The 20,055-nt window shown below is 46.6% G+C and overlaps 1 protein-coding gene and 1 non-coding gene across 2 annotated transcripts in view; both read right to left on the bottom strand.

Moving 5' to 3' along the window:
• Nucleotides 1-209: 209 nt before the first annotated feature.
• Nucleotides 210-20,055, bottom strand: part of Stk38 (serine/threonine kinase 38) — a 31,420-nt gene continuing 11,574 nt past the window's right edge. Inside the window, exons 4-13 of the mRNA XM_051153406.1 lie at nt 18,369-18,452; nt 13,112-13,235; nt 11,111-11,265; nt 8,496-8,598; nt 7,039-7,100; nt 3,977-4,094; nt 3,188-3,311; nt 2,943-3,038; nt 1,125-1,219; nt 210-768 (exon numbers count right to left, since the gene is read on the bottom strand). Coding sequence (XP_051009363.1) covers nt 638-768; nt 1,125-1,219; nt 2,943-3,038; nt 3,188-3,311; nt 3,977-4,094; nt 7,039-7,100; nt 8,496-8,598; nt 11,111-11,265; nt 13,112-13,235; nt 18,369-18,452 — 1,092 coding nt within the window. The 3' untranslated portion in view covers nt 210-637. The remainder of the gene's footprint in view (nt 769-1,124; nt 1,220-2,942; nt 3,039-3,187; nt 3,312-3,976; nt 4,095-7,038; nt 7,101-8,495; nt 8,599-11,110; nt 11,266-13,111; nt 13,236-18,368; nt 18,453-20,055) is intronic.
• LOC127196027 (U2 spliceosomal RNA) lies at nt 19,809-19,999 on the bottom strand. The gene has a single exon (XR_007831430.1). It is a non-coding gene; the product is annotated as a U2 spliceosomal RNA (small nuclear RNA).

Below are 20,055 nucleotides of genomic sequence, written 5' to 3'. Positions count from 1 at the left end.
CAGCATGAGTGTTTGGATGGGGAGACAGGTCAGTGGGTTAGGGTCTTTGCCCTAGTACCATAAGTAAAGTGCACCATGAATGGAGGCTGTGGGAAGCCACTCGCCCAGGAGGTATGGGGAGAAATCACCGCACCTGCAGGATGGAGAGTGGTCCATCAGCTACACTGTGGCTGTTCACACAGACTTTCATTATTGCGTTATTTCTGTAACTATACAGCTTTCAGCTGTAAAGAGGAAAGAAATACTTGGCAGGCTTGGCAGGTGGCGTGTCACCACAGCACAGGCATTGGCTGGTACTCAGTGTGTTTAATCTTTGTAACGATGGATGGCTCTTTTTCCCCTTCATTCTGATGAACTTAGGAAATTCAAATTCTCTTTAAAACACCTAGGAAACTGGTTTACAAGGCTTCTAAAGAAGCAAGCAGCTGCTTATGGCCAATGGAGAAATGCTTGTCTTTGTCCTATCAGCTTCCCGTTGCACTATGAAGGAATATCCACTTACAATCACATTTGAGAGACTTGACTATGACGTAGTAATGGGTTCTACAAACTTCTTGGAAGTTCTTTCAAGAGCACAAGAGGAAAACTGCAATGTTGTACGGAGATCTCTGCCCCGCTCAGGGTTCCAGCAAAGGCCCTATTTTGTTGCCTTCATGTAGGAAGGTATGGCCCCCCTGGCTGTCAGGCCCTCGAAGCGCTTGTAGGTGTAATTGATGAAGACCCAGTCTTTGTTCTTGTAGTCAGTCTCAGGGTGGTTACTTGTGGTCACTGGCAGAGAACAGAAGGGAGGCTGAGTTAGCACCCTAGCCCAAGGACAGCTCAGTTCCCACTGGAAAGGGTTATTTTTCACTGTTACCTACATTCTCTGAACCTCCTGTTTCTGAACAAATGTTTTTAAAGTTTTATTTTCTCACTCTCATCATTTCAGTTTGCCTAATCTTTAATCTACTGAGTAACAAAATAGCAGTTTTGTGACTTGCTCAGCCAGCTCAAAGATTCACACTCACATCCTATTTATTAGTCTCACCGCTACTCGCTGTCAGTACTGGTAAATACTTATGCAGACTCAGAGGTTCCCTACCACGGGACAACTCTAAGGCTGCAGAGGCAGCCAGTGAGATTACCTGTGGGCTTAAGAATATCAGACTCTGGAAACTCATCGAAGTTGGAGGTATCGTCAATGCTCTTGATTTCAATAGATATTGCAGCTGGTCTCTCCCTGTCAACAAGAGAAACACCCCAAATCACAACAGTCTGTATTTACACAGGGATGCTGATGAAGCATCCGCTTTCCTTGGAAGACTCCTTCCTGTCTGACACAGGAGGACTGCTGACTGGTAGGCAGCATTTTTCCCCCCAAATGCTAAATAAGCCAATTGACTGCATCCAAGCAAAATTATCATTAAAAATTGGTAACTCAGTTGGGCGTGGTGGCACATGCCTGTAATCCTAGCACTAGAGAGCAGAGGCAGGCAGATCTCTCAATTTGAGGCCAGCGTGGTCTCCAAAGTGAGTCCAGGACAGCCAGGGCTACACAGAGAAACCCTATCTCAAACAACTAAAACAAACAAACAAAAAAATTGGTAATTAATCCCTGTACCCAAGAGGCAGAGGCAGACAAATCTCTTTTCAGGTAAGTTCAAGGCTAACCTGGTATACAGTGAGTTTCAGGACAGCAAGGCCTACCCTGTCTTAAAGAACAAAAACCGCTGGGTGTGGTGGCACTCGCCTTTAATCTCAGCACTCAGGAGGCAGAGGCAGGCTGATCACTGTGAGTTCAAGGTCAGCCTGGTCTACAAAGCAAGTCCAGGAGAGCCAAGGCTACACAGAGAAACCCTGTCTCAAAAAACAAAAACAAAAACAAAAGGACCCAACAAATAAACAAAAAACCCCAACCAAACAACAAAGCATTCCATCAGAAAGACAGGAACATCGGAGCTACAGCCCTGTTAGAGCACCCACCCTCTGATGAAGGCCTCCTCCTGGGAGGGAGACAGCCTCTAAACAGCCCACACTTGGCTCTACCCTGATTCACTGGAAAGGTAAAAGTCACCAAGATGCTGGCCGCACTGGGCCAAGGAAAGCAGAGCCCCAGGCTGGCTTGGATTACACAGCAACACTATCTCAAACAACAAAATTCAGGGTCTAACGCAGGACACAACTATAACACAAAATGGCAAGTCACTTTCTGCTTAGCAGCCCATGCAAATGACAGCGGAGCTTCAGCAGGTAGTCCCAGTGCCCAGGCCACACCTCTCCCCGCTACGCTCTGCCTTTCCACCTTCGACTCACTGGTTCTCAGTCTCCCCAAAACAGCCTCTGCTGGAGGCCCTCAGCCATAGAGAGGTTAGGAAGAGCAAAGACAGCATGCTCCCTAGATACCCCTCACGTGGCACACCTTCACTGCACTGTCAGGAACTGCTGGGCGCACTGTATCCTCTGGCACACAGTGGGCACGTCTGACTCCTCGTTTTCACCACCAATGACATACCCTGTCTAAAGGGCTCTCTTCTTTTACTTAGTCTGCTGATGACCTTTCCAAACTAGTATTAAGGAAACCACAGTCCATGGATGCTGCATCCAAGTACTTGGGAGGAAGGGGCAGGAGAACCAGGGGCTGGAGATCATCATCTTCTACATACTTCACAGGAGGCCAGCCTGGGCTACATACTTCACAGGAGGCCAGCCTGGGCTACATACCTCACAGGAGGCCAGCCTGGGCTACATACATGAAACCCAGTCTGTGGGCAGCAAGATGGATCGTGGGTACAGGTGCTTGCCACACGAGCCTGGCCACCTGATTCGATACCCGGAACCACATAACAGTTATAGGAAAGGACAAACTCCACAAAGTTGCCCTGCCCTTCACCCGTGCACCGTGGATACTTATCCCTCCCCCTCCAATCATTTTAAAACCTGGAAACTGTAATGTGGGTGTATACCTGATATGTTCCCAGTCAACACCTTCAAAAAAGGGATTATTTTTTATTTCTTCAACCCCAGGGGCTCCGATTCTATGTTCCCATTCACAGCAGAACCTGGAAAACACAGGCTTTTCAGTACACTCATTTCTTCAGAAAAAGGAACAGCAGGCTCCTGCATGCTCTTCCTGCAACCCCAAGGGAGGAAGTAGGAGCACCCAAAGGTCATTACTGTCACAAAGATGAGCATAGAGACGTTCTGCTACCTCAGAATCAGGCCTTTGGCTTTCTCAGACACAGGAACTTCTGGGGGAAAGGTCAAAGTTTCCTTCCAGTTCATCACTTTCTTATACGTCTCTTGTGGGGTCTCGGAGCAGAATGGTGGGTAGCCTGTAATGAGCAGGAAGTGTGTGTGGAGCTTTACAGACCAAAACATGGACTCAGCTTGATTCAGGCAGTTCTCAGCACGGTTCCATGTCTAACAGCAACCTGACACCTCTGCATGATCTAAACCCGTTTTATTTTTCGCCAACTCAAAGTGAAAAGTTGTACCCTGATACCACTAGAAGGCAACTGGAAAGCTGGGGACAGTTGAAGCCAGGAAAAGAAAGGACATAGTGGAGTACAATGTGTGAATCAGCATGCCAGAAGAAATAAAGGGACAAACACTGTCCAAGCCCACCCCGTCATCCACTGGCTCCTTTACTAGTGCTCAATGGTACAAGGCCATGCCACAGATGTGCCCTAAATACAGAGACACCATCCAGATACAGGGGAGAGTGGAAGCTCCACGCTGTAAAAGCTTTGAGAGACTGGCCTTGGCTCAGCTCTTTGTCCACAATAGGTGTTTGATAAGCGAGAGTGGTTCAAGGGGCCAGACCCACACAGGCGGCATAAGATGTCAGGGACCCGAGCATACAGTGGGACCATTTGAAACAGCTATCCACTTCACTCTGAAGGCAAGTGGGCAGAGCACCACGCCCACCTGTGGTGAAGAGTGGAACAGCAGTGGCTTTCCCAGTGTGCAGGAAACCCCTCAGAAGCATGCGACTTACCGATGAGCATCTCATACATGATCACCCCGAGTGACCACCAATCACAGAGCTTGTTGTACCCCGTCTGCATGAACACCTCGGGAGCAATGTAGTCAGGAGTGCCCACCGTAGAGAAGGCCTGAAATAACGTACACACATTAGGGAGGCATAGCCAGGAGTGAGTGCCAAGCTCAGAATGCTATTCCAGAGACCAAAGGCCCTGAGCTCCACTGTGGCACCAACAACATGAGCGCCCAAGCCTAGCACAGACTTCCCTGCTACAGCACTTCCCAAGCTGTACGACGACTCGTGGCTAACATGTCCCCATTAAGAACCAGGCTCTATATCTCAGTGAGCCTTCCTAATCCTGCCAACATGTCTGCAGGAAGAACTGGGTAGCCCGATGCTGCAGATAAAAGCTGACATCCAAGCTCACCCCTCAAGGCCTGAGAACCAGCAGAGAGACAGCCTAGTGTGAACATGTCTTACTCCAAATCATGCCTCTTTCCTACACAGTGTGTGTAGCCCGAGAGCCACAGAGGGAAACCCTGTTAGAAAGAACTAAAGCCCTAATGGCCAAATGCTTGCGTCGCAGGCCATTTCTGTGCTGACACCACTGCTTTGCTCTTATGTATCCACTAGGCTGCAAACCTAGGAGGACGTACAGCCAAAGCCTGCCATTTGGGGTCTGACACGTGTAAGGAGCCTCCGAAATAAAAAAAAAAAAAAAAGACAGATCTGTTCTCATCTGCTAGCCCGCACTAGAGGTTAGCTGCCTCAGTGACCTGTCCTGTCGGGGCTGGTGAGACAGTTCAGCAGTGGGTATAAGAATCTGCACGCGACAACAACAGGACAGGCTCCTCTTCATACCCTCTCCAACATTGTCAGACCTGCTGAGGCTCGCCATTCTGGCTGGAGTGAGGCGTTATCTCAAAGTAGTTTTAGTTTACATTTCCCTGATGGCTAGGTACACTGGCCATCTGTTTTTGGTTTTGTTGCATGAGATAAGGTAAGGCCTGGAATTCACAATGTAGACTAGGCTGGCCTCAAACTCACAGAGATTGTTTTTCTCTATCTCCAAGTGCTGGGTTACAGGTGGGCACTAGCAAGCCCAGCTGAACACTTTTGGACATAGCTACTGGCCACTGTGTTTCTTTCTTTGAAAACTATCTTTTCTGGTCACTTGCCCATTTGTTGATTGAAAGTTTTATTCCCTTGGTATTCAATTCCTGCAATTCTTTTTGCAAGTTCTGGACATTACCTGCTTGTCTGAAATATACCTGATAAAGCTTTTCTCCACTCTGGGCTGTCTGCACTGCTGTCTCCTTTGCTGTACAAAAGCTTATTTCCACGTGGCCCCATCTGCTGACCCTGGACTAGCTCCTCGGCTGTGGGTGCTCTACTCAGACAGGCCAGAAAGGTGCATCCTCGATTTTTTTTTCAAGAAGTTTCAGGGGTTTCTTTTTTGGTATTGTTGTTGAAGGGTCTCTCTATGTATCCCTGGCTATCATAGGACTTGCAAGGTAGACCAGGGTAGCCATCGCCTCATAGAGATCTGCCTGCCTCTGCCTTCTGAGTGCTGGGTTTAAAGGTGTTCCACAACATGTCCACCCTTGTTTCAGGTTTTAAATGAAGGTCTTTGATCCATTTTCATTTTTTGTACAAGATGAAATATGAGAATCTACTTTATGCCAGGTGTGGTGGCGCACGCCTTTAATCCCAGCACTCGGGAGGCAGAGGCAGGTGGATCACTGTGAGTTCAAGGCCAGCCTGATCTACAAAGTGAGTCCAAGACAGCCAAGCTTACACAGAGAGACCCTGTCTCAAAAAACAAAAGAACAACAACAAGAAGAAGAATGTTTCTGTGCTAGAGAGATGGCTCAGTGGTTAGGAGTACTGACTGCTCTTGCAGAGGACCTTGATTTAATTTCTAGAGCTCACAAAGATCTGTAACTTCTTCCAGGGATCCTAAGCTTTCTTCTGGCCTCTGAAGTCCATCCCTCCCCTCTTCCTCTTCCTCCTCCTCCTCCTTCCTCTCTCTCTCTCTCTCTCTCTCCTTCTCTCTCTTTGTGTGTGTGTGTCTCTCTCTCTCTCTCTCTCTCACACACACACACACACACAGCACTTGCCACCAGGACTGATGACCTGAGCCCTGGGACACACACAGAGTGGAAGATTCCTACAAGTTGCCCTCTCACCTACGTACACACAGACAGAAGAAATGAGATGGGACGTTTTCCTAGACAGTAATATTTCAATGGTGAATTTACACTATTTAAATCACTTTCAACATACAATCAAGGTAAATGCAATAAAGTTACCTATTTGCTTTTAAGCTTATGGGACATAATTTTGAATGTGTGCACAGTCAAACACTTATAAAATTTTAAAAAGTCCCCTCTCCAGTTCTGATTATGAAGAACTTTTTCTACCACAAAGTAAGAAAAGGTTAGGCAGATGAATAGGAGTCCTGGCTTGCCTAAAGGGAATCAGTATTTCCCTGCGTTTGAGAGATAGTGTCTTAAGATGGGCATGGTGCTATATCCATAGTCCTAGTACACTGGTGGAATCTAGAGGACCAGGATTTCAGGGCCAGCCTCAGCTATATAACGAGCCTCAGGCCAGCCTAGGAGACTTTATATCAAAAACTAAATGACAATGCTTTAAGTATACTACTTTGAGTATGTAGTTTTACCTTGAGATTCCCAGCTTAACTAAGCTCTTTATACCTTAGAAAGCAAGACAGAAGAAAGGTAATTTTACTCACTAGAAAAGCCAGAATGAAATCATCTTCTGAGAAGTCACTGGCCGCACCACCTAACACTATCTAGCCTCCCTCACAGACCCCCCTAAGGAGAGCACACACAGACAGGGCTGCTGCTGAAGTAGTGTTTAAACACAAGGCAGCTACTCAGGGTTCACACACGCGACTGTCTGTCTGTTCTGCTGGTGATGGTTGGTACTGGGGACGGGACTAGGGCCCTGTGCATGCCGGGCAAGCACTCTATCACTGAGCCATGTGCACCCTTTAGCACACACTGGGACTAGCTGGCAGGACTTCAGAGCCCTGCAATAATACTTACTAGCTGGCGTCGGTTCCTTTTCCAGGTTTCTGCTTTCCTCTTGGAATTCATGTTCTGAAAAGCTAGAAGTAGAGAAGTCAGGTCCTAACCAACATTCAGACAAGAATGCTTACTACTTTGGGGGCTCAGGTACTTCACAGACCACACACGCATCAAACACTCGGTGAGGTCAGGCATGGTAGTGGCGGCTGAGGAAGGCAGATCTCTGCGAGGTCTAGGCCAGCCTGGGGGGCTTAGAAAACCTATCTCAAAGCAACAAGACACAACACACACCCAGTCAGCTCCAGGTGACTCATTCTATCAGCTCAAATACAGAGCTCTGAGGCTAGCAGCTCTGAGAGTCAGTGGAGTTGTCAGCAGTCTCCTGTGGCTCATGTAGGCGGAGGAGATAGACAGGCCTCATCAGAACAATTGTGGAGAAGGGAGCGCAAATGTTTATCAACTCTGTGTATTTTTGTGCTGTTTCTGCTTTTTGTTTTGTTTTGGTATTGTAGAAGGAATGCAGGGTCTTCTGCACGCTAGGCAAGCAGCCTACTACTGAGCTACAACCACACGTTCTTTCTGTTGTTTTGTTTTCTGATCATCTCCCATGTGCATGTAAGATGCTCAGCCCCATGCCCCATTGTCTGTATGTTCAGGGTTTTCACTTATTCAGACCTGGCTCGTGGGACTCCAGAAAATCTGACTCAATCTCAACCTGTGTGGCTGGGCTTGACCCATGCATGCTGACCAGAAACAGTTTCTAAAATTTGTCACCAAAGATCCAAGAGCAGCAAGCAGACTCCCAGAGTTAAGATGCACTGTGAGTCCAGTGCTCTGCACATGTGTGTGCCTGCCCATGTGTGTGCCTGCACATGTGTGGGCCAAAGCTCACGTATTATTCCTTAAGTGCCATCCACCTTTCTTTTCTTCTCTCTCTCTCACTTCGTTTTCTGAGACAGGGTCTATCACTGGCTTGGAACTTGCCAAATAGCTAGGCTGTGTGGCCACTAGCCTCGGGGATCCTCCTGTCCCCACCTCCTCAGTGCTGAATTTCAGCCATGTGCCTTCACACCTGGCTTCTTAGATGCATTCTAGGGCTCGGGCTCAGGTGCCATGCTTGTGGAGCATGCACTCTCCCACAGAGCCGCTCTGGGCTGCTCAAGAAGCAGAGGAGCGCCTAAGTAAGTCCATTCTGGGGTTGTCCTGTGAGCTTTCATCTGTCTCTCTTTGATGCTCCATGGTCATTCCCAGCACCTTCCTTCTCAGCATCTGCCTCAGCACAGCTGGAAGCACTCCCTCCCAAGTCAGACATCACGGGCACTGTAGAAAAGCACTGCATTTCTTCTCTAACCCTTGAGCTGTGGTCACCACCACCCCCCCATCCCCCCATGTCTTCTGTATAGCTTGCTCACCAGGGAAATCACGTTCACCATCAGGTAAGGAACAGGGTGGCTAATGTCACTGCTAAAACTTACTGAAATCACTGGGCAGGCTGTGGTTCAGGTTCCTATAGAATTCTGTCCTGTGTGCTTTTTTCAGGCCGGTACAAAGGCCAAAGTCAGAAAGTTTCACGTGGCCCTGTGAGGGAAGGAGAGACAAGGTGGCGGGGGATGGGCCCTTCTGGACAGTGGGAGAACATTCTCTTGCAGCATCATTAACCCTCTAGTCACTGCACCGCTCCCCGCCGGCCTTGTACAAGGAAAACACATGGCAGCACGCTGTTAGAACAGCGCTCCAAACTGGGCGTGGTGGCGCATGCCTTTAATCCCAGCACTCAGGAGGCAGGGGCAGGTGGATTGCTTTGAGTTCGAGGCCAGCCTCGTCTACAAAGTGAATCTAGAACAGCCAAGGCTACACAGAGAAACCCTGTCTTGAAAAAAAAAAAAAAAAAAAAAAAACAACCAACCAGCATTCCAGCTAAATCCCAGCACATGGGAGGCAGAGGCAACTAGATACCTGAGTTTGAGGCCAACCTGGTCTACAGAGCAAGTTCCAGGACAGCCAGAGCTACACAGAAGAATCGATTAAAAACTGAAGTCAGGAGCTGCAGAGATGGCTCAGAGGTTAAGAGCACTGACTGCTCTCCCAGAGGTCCTGAGTTCAATTCCCAGCAACCACATGGTGACTCACAGCCATCTGTAATGAGATCTGGTGCCCTCTCCTGGTGTGCAGGTGATCATGCAGGTAGAACACTATATATGTAATAATAAATTTATTCAGCTGGGCGTGGTCATGCACTCCTTTAATCCTAGCACATGGGGACAGAGACAGAGAAACCCTGTCTTGGAAAAAAAAAGAAAGCCCCAAAAACCTGAAGCCAGACATGGTAGCCCACAACTTTAATTCCAGCACTGGAGACAGGCAGGTAGATCTATGCCAGCCTAGTCTATGCAGTGAGACCTGTCTCAAAAAACAAACAAAAAAAACAACAACCAGAAAACAGTGGTCATTTTTCAGTTATGAGACTGTAAATTGCTTTTCTTCTCTATAATTGTGTGTTGTTCTAATTTTCTACTATATGAAATTCTTCTTTTATTAGCACATATTATTATTGCAAAATAATGGGCTTCATCTCGACATTTCCGGTGCGTACAGGACAGAACCGTGTGCAGCCACTGCTCTAGGTTGTCTCCCTTTTACTCATACATGACGGACTATTCTTACAGAACAGAATTGCTAACAGAAGACAGTATATCTGCCCTCACGACATTATACATGAGGTTTTCAAAGAAAGACAAGACTTCAAGCATTTCAAAAATACCTAGGAAGTTAACGAAAGAAACAGCAGGATTGCCTGGCATGATGACCCTTTAACCCCAGCATTCAGGAGGAAGAAGCAGGTAGATCGAGGCAGGAGTTCAAGGTCAGCCTGGTCTACAAAATGAGTTCCAGGACTGTCAGGGGCACACACACAAAAAAAAAACCAGGCTGGGAGTGGTAGCCCAGCACTCAGGAGGCAGAGGCAGGTGGATCACTGTGAGTTCAAAGCCAGCCTGGTCTACCGGGTGAGTCCAGGACAGACAAGGCTCCACAGAGAAACTCTGTCTCCAAAAACAAAACCAAGAAAGCAGAAGTAGTGGGGACTGCACTTTCAGTACAGACCAAAAAATCTGTGTTCCGAGTGTAACCTTCTACAATTCTAGAGCTGAAGGAGGCGGATGCAGCCATCCTCACTGGCTAGGACGACCAGTGACTGCACATGCCAGGGAACACAAAGTGTAGCTGCAGCAGAGGCCACTCCCTGTGGTCTTGGGAACGGTGCTACTTGTATCACAGAGGTAAAGCAATTAGGGCTGCACAGAGGCGGGGCGGGAGTGGGAGTGAGGTCCTCTGTAAGTGGGGTGCATTTGATGGAGCCTGGACTTGTGGTAGGCTTTTTCGGCTGCTGGTACTTCAGTAGAGGGAGGCCTGACAGCAGATGCACCAGCCATGCAGTACCAGGTGCTCAGGGAAGATAGCATCTCTGCCTTTTACAAAAAGGATTCATTTTGTTTGTGGTGTTTGCAGAAAAGGTCTTGTAACTCAGGCTAGATGTGGAATTTCTAGTCTAGTCTCCCTCTGTTCCCCAAGTGCTAGAGCTATCATGTACCACCATCCCATTCCTGGCTTATCTTTCTTTGTTTTGAGACCGTCTCACTATGTAGCCCTGGCTGGCCCAGATCTCCCTATGTAGACCAGCCTGGCTCTGCCTCCTGACAGCAGGAATTAAAACCATTTACTACGATGCCCCGTTGTTCTCTATTTTTAGGAACATTCAATTAAACTACAAAATCACAGTTCAGAGACAGGATGTGATGGCAAACGTGCCTGTAAAAAGGAGACAAATGAATTGGGTGTGGTGGCACACGCTTTTAATCCCAGCACTCGGGAGGCAGAGACAGGCTGATCTCTGTGAGTTCGAGGCCAGCCTGATCTACATAGTGAGTTCAGGACAGCTAAGGCTACACAGGGAAACCCTGTCTCAAAAACCCAAAACAAACAAACGGAGACAAATGATCACCGTCCATGTCGTCACTGCATGTAAGCAAGAGTTAAGCCAGGCTGCCCAGCTCAGCAGACCTACTTGTCAGGGTGCTGTGTCCCCACATACCTTGCTGTCCAAGAGAAGGTTGTCTGGTTTGATGTCTCTGTGGATGAACCCCAGCTGGTGGATGGAGTCGATGGCTAGCACTGTCTCTGCTATGTAGAACTGAGTCTCCTCCTCTGTCAGAGTATCTTTCTTCATCAATAAGGTCATCATGTCCCCTGGAAGCAGAAAGATACAAAGCCACCACCATACACACAAAATGCATGTACACACATACACGTATACACACACACACACACACACACACACACACACACACACACACACACACGTAAAAGATGAGTTAAGAACCAGTTTTCAGGTAAGTCTTCATATCTGCCAATATAAGCCAAATAAACCCAACTGTGCTGTGTCCCAGAGACTGACCCACAGTGCTAACATGGAGGAAACAGCAAGACGTTTCTAATACTGAAAGGGTAAAAGTCACAGAAAAACTCAACTCGTACCTAAGGTAGGTGGTGACGACCACTTCACTGTAATTTTCATTTTCCCCATAATTCCAAAGTGTTCTTGCTCACCACAGTACTGTGGAGCAGGGAACCGACCCTATGTTTGCTCTAGTGTCTGTGAATGGTGATTCCACACAGGCTGGACTGCTCTCGTTAGAGTGAAATGCAAATAAAATGTAAATATTAGGGAGACTTAAACAAGGCTCCCCACTAGCACAGGGAGAAGGCAGCGTGGGCAGCCAAGCATCAGCCAGCGAAGGCCAAGCCTGCTCCTCCACACTGGAATTTAACTGCTGACAGGTGAGCACACTGATGGCTCAGACCAGCAGGGCCTTCTCCTAACGTCTTACTCGGGGTGTTTAGATGGACACCACTGTCCTTTTATAACTTTTAATCTGCCGATAAACCCCTTAAGTTTCCTACAAGGTGAAAATCCTAAAATTCAGCAATTAAAACAGAAGCAAAGAAGATATGTAAAGTAGCTAAAAAGCTAAGAAAAAGAGGTCGATTCAGTTCCATTTCATGTAAAGCTACTCATGTTAGGAAACAAGAAAGAGAGAGAGGCCTTCTGAGTGGCATGTCATTCCTAACCTTTTTGTATTCTTGGCAAGAACTTTTTCCCACGGGCAAAAACTAAATCATTAATTACATAAAAGCTCAAGACTTGAAAATTGTGACTGGACAGCACTCCTGGCAACACCCTGAGGTCAGAAGCCAACTCTCAGGCCACTGTGCAGCCTTCACTCACTGCCAAGGAGAACAGCTGGTGGCTTCACTTGTGTGGGTTTACCCAGATGACCGGAGAGCTCAGGCCAGCTGGTCTATGGCTCTGTGAGGCAGCATCACCAAATACAAAGGGCAGGGTCCAAGGGACGTGAAAAGCCAAGGAAGAGGTGCATGGCTAGGGTAACACATGGCAAGGAGTGGAGGCCAGGCTGTGTGTTACTATTTGAGAACTAGCATGCAAATGCTTAATTAAGGAAAAGAAGGGCATTCCATTAGCCAACCCTACTGTATTCCTGATCAGTTGTTACTAAAAATCACCAGTGGCCCTGTGTCTAAATTAAGGGGTGCCACAAGATCAATGTAGTATGCCCCAATGAATTACATTTGCTTTGTAAAAACCAGAAAGAAAAGTTGTCTTCTGTTTGCTCTGGCTGACTTTGTAGCTGTCTGCATGTAAAATCTCCGACGTGGACTCTATATACTAACACAGGTGAAGAGAAAGTCCCTCTTTACTAATAAATCGCAGGAAAGGCTGAAGTTCTACAGCGGCAGCTGCTGCAGGGCTCCCATCAGCAGAACCCCCTATGTGTTCTAAAATGTTTGAAAGGGAAACAGGAAGGCTTGTCCATCTGAAATGGTGGGTGAGTGAAAGGCTAAGACCGCAGAGGCACCCAGCATACGGCTGGCTACTGACCTCCTTTATAGACCTTAGGCAGATACAGCAAGCGACTGTGAGCACAGTTACAAGGATAAAGGAGGGTTACTTGTTGATGTGAGAGAGAAACCACAGAACAAAAGGGAAATTGACCTTTCATTGTGAAGTAATTACCTCCAGGCAGGAACTCCATGATTAGGTAGAGGTTTAGCTTATCCTGAAAACTATAGAACATTTTCACAACCCACAAACTGTCTGCCTCCACTAGAATGTCACGCTCCGCACGGATGTGGCCAACCTGGAGGTATATGCATTTGATTAATGACAAGCCTTGCTCTGCTGTTTAAACAATTCAAATACTGTTCTGCATATTTAGTTGTGATGAGCAAAAGTTCTGCTAACACAAAGTGACCAACTTGAAACGGACACTTGACTTGAAGGAATCCAGTGATAGAATCCTGGTAAGAACGGCCTTTTAAACTGCCAAAATGAATGAATGGCTTCAATGCAACAGCAACCGTAGTACTGCTTTGAAGTAAACCTCCAATTAGTTAAAACTGCCATTCATATATATATATATATGTATATATATATGTATATATATGTATGTATGTATGTATGTGTGTGTATACATATACACACACACATATACATACACATAGACACACACATTTTTTTAAATGCAGAGACTCATGTATTCCATGCTGGCTTTGAGCTCAATATATAGCCAAGGTTTATCGCCAATCTTCCTGCCTCGTCTCCAAAACTGAAGATTATAGGCAAATGTCACCACATCGGTTGATGTGGTGAGAGTCCTAAACCAGGCCTAAGCACGCACTCTGCCAGCATCCCCAGCCCTCTGTTCTAATAGTCCTCACAGTGAGACCCTCAGCAAGTCCCAGCTCAGTCTTCATTATCTAGGTGACCTTGGTGTTGTCTGAGCTATCTGTTTCGTCTGGTTCTGGTTTCATTCTGCAATGCCTGAGGTGGAGCCCAGGGCCGTGTTCATGCTGCACAAACACAAATGCTCATGCTATGTAACTACTTGGCTACATGCCCCCACGGTGACATTAAAGTGACAAGAGCCCTGAGTGACAATGCTAGATTACCACGATGCCACAGTGCTTAGCTGTTCACTACACTACAGTATGGGTTACAGATTCAAAGCCATGGCATTTCTAGTTTTCTACATTTGCTGCAACATCCAGCCTGTGCTACAGGCAGTTTGGGCGAACTGGTAGAATTACTTTACTAAAAGATAATGCTTTATGAGGAGGGGAGTAGCTCAGCTGGTAAAGGGTTCCTATAGCACGTATGAAGCCCTGGGTTTGATCCACAGCACCACACAGTAAAGGGTGTGTGTGCGTGTGTGTGTGTGTGTGTCCTGCCTGCAAGCTTAGCACTTGAGAGGTGAAAGTACGCGGATCAGGAGTGATCATCCTCCACTACAAAGCAAGTTTGAGGCCAGCCATGGCTACATGACACCTTGTCTCAACATTGATTAATATATATCAAATTTACATTATTTAAAATATGTAATAGTGGGGCTGGAGAGATGGCTCAGAGGTTAAGAGCACTGACTGCTCTTCCAGGGTCCCTGAGTTCAGTTCCAGCAAAACCACATGATGGCTTATATCCATCTATAATGAGATTTGGCTCCCTCTTCTGGTACATGTGCTGGCAGAATACTGTATAAATAAATAAATCTTTTTAAAAAATATATGTAATAGTGCCAAGTGTGGTGACATATACCTTTAATCCCAGCACATGGGAGGCAGAGGCAGGCAGATCTCTGAGTTCAAGACCAGCCTGGTCTACAAAGTAAGTTCCAGGACAGCCAAGGCTACACAGAGAAACCCTGTCTCGAAAAATCAAAATATAGATAAATAAAATATGTAATAGTAACTAAAACATTATTGGATATTCTCAAATTATATTCTTTTCAATTTTGTTTTGTATTGTTTTGTGAGACAGGGCTCTCCGTGTTAGCCTTGGCTGTCCTGGATTCGCTTTGTAGACCAGGCTGGCCTCGAACTCACAGTGATCCGTCTGCCTCTGCCTCCCGAGTGCTGGGATTAAAGGTGTGCGCCACCACCGCCCAGCTCCATTCCTTTCTTTTTTAAGTGTCACAAGATTTAAAGATGGACTGAATCAAATCTAAGTCACTAAGACTCAGTCCAAGCTATAGCAAAAGTTCTGCTCATAGGTTTTTATGTTTCAAATCACAGATGTGTGCCGCTTCAGCAGCTGGCCCTCCTATGGTTCTCACCAACTGCTTGCTTTGTTGGGATGTCCTCCTTAGGCCACATGCTCTCCCTTCACTGACTAGAGATACAGACTACTGTCTCCTGACTTCTACCTCATCTGCCTGTTCTCCCAAGCTCTATGGAGCTCAAAGGCATGATAATTTACATATCTGAGTTTTCAGTCTCCATTAACATGGCTCATATAAAAACTCTTTAATAGCTTCAACATGTGAAAAATCTTAGGTTTTTGTTAAGTGTTATTTATGACACATGGGTGATAACAGTGGATGAAACCACAAAACAAGTCAAACAAGAAAACTTGTGGAAATTTACTGCTGCTTGGTGACCTGCAACTGTATCAGTGACCTTATCACTATAAAGTCAGAAAACTGTGGCCTCTGCTCTCCTGGGTCCCTACCTACTACAAGAATCCAAAGAAGTGAGGCACTGTGGCACACGCCTGTAATCCTAGCACTCAGAGAGGCAGAGGCAGGTGGATCTCGGAGTTCTAGGCCAGCCTGGTCTACCAAAGCAACTCCAGGACAGCCAAGGCTACACAGAGAAACCCTTTCTTAAAACAAGAAAAAACAAAAGAATCCAAAGAAAAGGGACTAGTAATGTCACTTGTCACTCAACTTGGAGGACAGAATGGTAACTGCATTTCCTGTTTGCCCAGAGGGAAGCTACACACTAGGAGCCCACCTTATCTTCTCTGAGGCTGACGTGGCAGCTAGAAGCCCTGAGATCTAGGAGTGGGGTCAGCCGAGCACAGAGCCAGAGGTGCAGCTCACTCCAGAAGGTTCTCTTCCCTATCTGTAACATCTAAGGCACCAGAAGCTGGCATACCAGCCAGTTGTATCCTTCACGGGAGTGCAGCAGCATCAACCTCACCAGGGGAGAAATGTCCGGCCGCAGCCGATGCTCATGCCTTAGCTTTTCAAGTGTTCCCAGGTAACAGAAGCATCCCCTTTATGGGCAGATTAACAACCTGAGCTCTCAGCAGGTAGTTCTAAACCCTGCACAGTTCAGAAATGGGAACAGAACACCGCCTACAGCACAACTGGGATTCTCAGTCTAACAATGTCAGCACTATCAAACAATGAGGACGCATCTGTACTGGCTGCTGCTCGCACTCACCTAGTGTAAGCACTGAGTCCTTTCAGGACTTGGCTGACCACACACTGAGACCAATGGGTGCAACTGAGTCCACCGACTAAGGTGACCTAAATAATTAAATTAATATTCCATGTAATGCATAAGTTAATGAATTATTTTAACATCCTAATTGCTATTTTCATTTAGAAGATTGTAGCCATTGACCTTGTGGAAAGTGTAACTAAGATTTTACAGCCCCTGCTCAGATCACTGCCATCTACCATGCTGGACTCTTGGCATCGGCTAAGCCGGTCACCAGCTTCCATTATGAGGTCTGCTCACCTCTGCCTCCTCAGTCTGGAACCAAAGGTCTGTGCCAGCACACTCCTTCTTCTAACTTTGTCAATATTTTGTTTTATATACATGTGTGTACATGGTGTATGAACGGAGGTCAGAGAACAAGTCCCAGGCATCAGTAGTTCTCTCCCTCCGCTTTGTGGGTCCCACATGATAAACTCAGCTCAAATCCTTAACTCTGGGCTCTCGACAGGCCCACGTTCTAACTTTTGTGACAAGCAACGGACTGACAGGAGTCTTGAGTGTTGGCTAAAAGTATAAAAATACATACTGTAAAACTTACTCATGACCTACAAATACCCTAACTAACCAGCACAGAAATCACTTTCCTTCATGAGACAAACTGGTGCTCTCTCTTCGGTGCCTGAGCACCCAGCTACGCCATACACTGCCCTCCAGGTAACACATAACCAGGGCTATAAAGCACTCTGCCTTGGCTGCTGTTCATTTAACTACAATAGCAGCTGAAGATTTGCTAAACACCTCTTCAACTGCAATTAAGAACCAAGGCTTCCCAGTAAAACTTGAAAAATAAACAAGTTACTGACTGTTTTGTGTGTGGTTGTTTGCCTGCATGCACAGTCTGAGTACCATGCGCAAGTACTGCCCAAAGATGCGACTAGAATCACAGACCATTGTGAGCCACCATGTGGGTGCCAGGAATTCAACCCAGACCATCTGGAAGAGCAGCCAGTGCTTTTAACTGTTCAGCTGTTTCTCCAGCCCTCAAACCACAGCATTCTGAGGAGGCACTTGAATGTAGACAGAAAAAACCTCCATGATTATTCTCTCAGGAGGTACACAAGCCCATCTCTGTCCTCATTGCTGGCTCCAGAGAGCTCTGCCTGGCACAAGACCTTACACTGGAATTCGGCTGCAGCATCACCCACTGCTACCTGTTCTGGGTCAACCATCTAAACTAAACCAGGTCTACACATCTATACTCTTACTTTAAAAAAAAAAAAAAAAAAAAAAGCTGCCTCAGAGGTTAAGAGCACTGGCTGCTCTTCCAGAGGTCCTGAGTTCAATTCCAGCAACCACATGGTGGTTCATAACCATCTATAATGAGATCTGGTGCCCTCTTCTGGTGTGCAGGTGTACATGCAGGCAGGTCACTATACATAATAAATAAATCTTTAAAAAAATAAGCTATCAAATATTTAAATTTGATGGAACTTATGTTGGTGTGTATCTCAGATCTACTTGCAGAGTGAGCTCCAGTCTTCTTTATTGATAAAGTGGGGTGCTGCTAGGGAGGGACCCCAGGGCCTCCAACACCACAGGCAAGCACTCTACCACTGAGCTCTGCTGCAGGCCGAGGACAGTGCTCCTAACCGTTAAAGGAAACGCTTCCCTGCTCTGCCATTCCACTTTCCCAGCCAGTTCGGACCCTGGCAGGCTGGTCCCTGGGGCGCTGACAAGCTTCGCAGAGGCCCATCTGTGGTTTAGGTATGAAGAGTAAGTGCAGCTGTGCTTAGCTGGGAGCGGAGACGCTGCTTCCTTCCCTCCCAGCCGCAACTGTAAAGTACTATTTGTGGTTCACAGGCCTTATTTGTATTTTTAAACACAGAAGTGCATCTTTTGGGGAGAAAAGGTACAATCGTATGTATAATATACGTAAGAAAACTAACTAGAGAAAACTGTAATAAAATAAACAGAACTAAGCAAAAATAATAACTAAGGCGGCCAATCCGCAAGCTGAGTAGCGGCAGCTGCCCCTGGAGGTCAGTTACCTGCTCCTTCTCCAGCATGTCTGCTTTGCGCAGGATTTTCATCGCATACACATGCCCCGTGTCTTTCTTCTGAACAAGCCGCACCTGGAAGATTACAAAGGACATGCTAGGACGACGGGCATGGCCATGCACACCTTTAACCCCAGCACTTGAGAGGCAGACACAGGCGGATCTCTGAGTTCAAGGACAGCCAGAGAAACCCTGTCACAAAAAACAAAAAAAATAAAGAAACGCTAGGTTGAACCCACACTGCCAAGCTAAAGATTTGTATTTCCAGCACCAGCGATCCAACCCAGGGCTTCAGGGTGTCAGATCCCTTGGAGTTGGAGTTAAAGGCAGTTGTGAGCCCCCTGAGATGGGTGGGGGCTGGAAACTGAACTCAATCAGGTCCTCTGCAATAGCAGTATGTGTGCTTAAGCACTGAGCCACATCCCAGGCCTTTAAATTCTTTCTAAAATGTTTTATTAGATAATGAAGTTCTCTATTTTACTTTTTAAATTTTTATTTATTTATTTATTAGGTATACAGTGCTCTGCCTACATGTACACCTGCAGGCCAGAAGAGGGCATCAGATCACATTATAGATGGCTGTGAGCCACCATGTGGTTGCTGGGAATTGAGCTCAGGACTTCTGAGCCATTTCTCCAGCTTTTTTTTTTTTTTTTGGTTTTTGGAGACAGGGTTTCTCTGTGTCTCCTTGGCTGTCCTGGACTCGCTTTGTAGACCAGGCTGGCCTCGAACTCACAGCGATCCGCCTGCCTCTGCCTCCCTAGTGCTGGGATTAAAGGCGTGCCCCACCACGCCCGGCTTTTTTTTTTTTTAAAGGACATAGTCTTTCTATGTAGTCCTGGAACTTACTGTGTAGACAAGACCTCTGACTCCCGAAGTGCTGGGATTAAGACTTGTGCCACTTAAGCCGGCCACTCCCAGCACTTGAGAGGCAGAGGCAGGCGGATCACTGTGAGTTCAAGGCCGGCCTGGTCTACAAATCGAGTCCAGAACAGCCTAGGCTACCACAGAGAGATTCTGTCTCAAAAAAGATCCAAAAAAAACAAATCAAAACAAAACAAAACTACAAAAAGAGACCGGTGCCACTATGCCTGGCTCATTCTCCAGTTTTTAAAGCGATTTTCATTATTCTTCAGTTCTGTGCAGGTGTGCGTGTCTGTGTGGGCATCTACTCAGACACGCAGATGCCTGAGAGGCCAGAGGTGATCTATGCCCTGGAGTCGCAGTCATAGACAGTTGTGACCTGCCCATGAGTGATAGGAACGGAATTCAGGTCTTCTGAAAATAGAGTAAGGGCTTTTAAACAATAAGCCATCTCTCTAGCCCCACTCTCCAATGCTTTTAAAAAGACAATTATATTGTGAAAAGAAAATGCTCTATTAACAAAAGAAAAACCTTCTGGCAAGTTCATGAACACCTCCCCCTTTTCCCCAAGACACACACATTTTTCTTTTCCTTACTGGAATACCAAGTTGAATCGCAGAGTGGATGAAGCAAGCTGCTATTCCATCTCCCAGCTCCAAAAATCCATTTAATTTACTGCCCTCAGATGGAGGACATACCAGATAAGCTGATAAGAGCAGATACTACACTTGATCTTAGTTAAAAGGCTGCGAAGTGTTTTTCCGTCTTTTTGCATGTTTCCCTTATCAAGTACTATGTCCATTTTTCTCTGAAC

The sequence above is a fragment of the Acomys russatus genome, chromosome 11 (assembly GCF_903995435.1).
Source record: "Acomys russatus chromosome 11, mAcoRus1.1, whole genome shotgun sequence".
NCBI lineage: Eukaryota > Metazoa > Chordata > Mammalia > Rodentia > Muridae > Acomys > Acomys russatus.
Note: the sequence above shows the minus strand (reverse complement) of the source record. Positions and strands in the feature narration are given on the sequence as shown.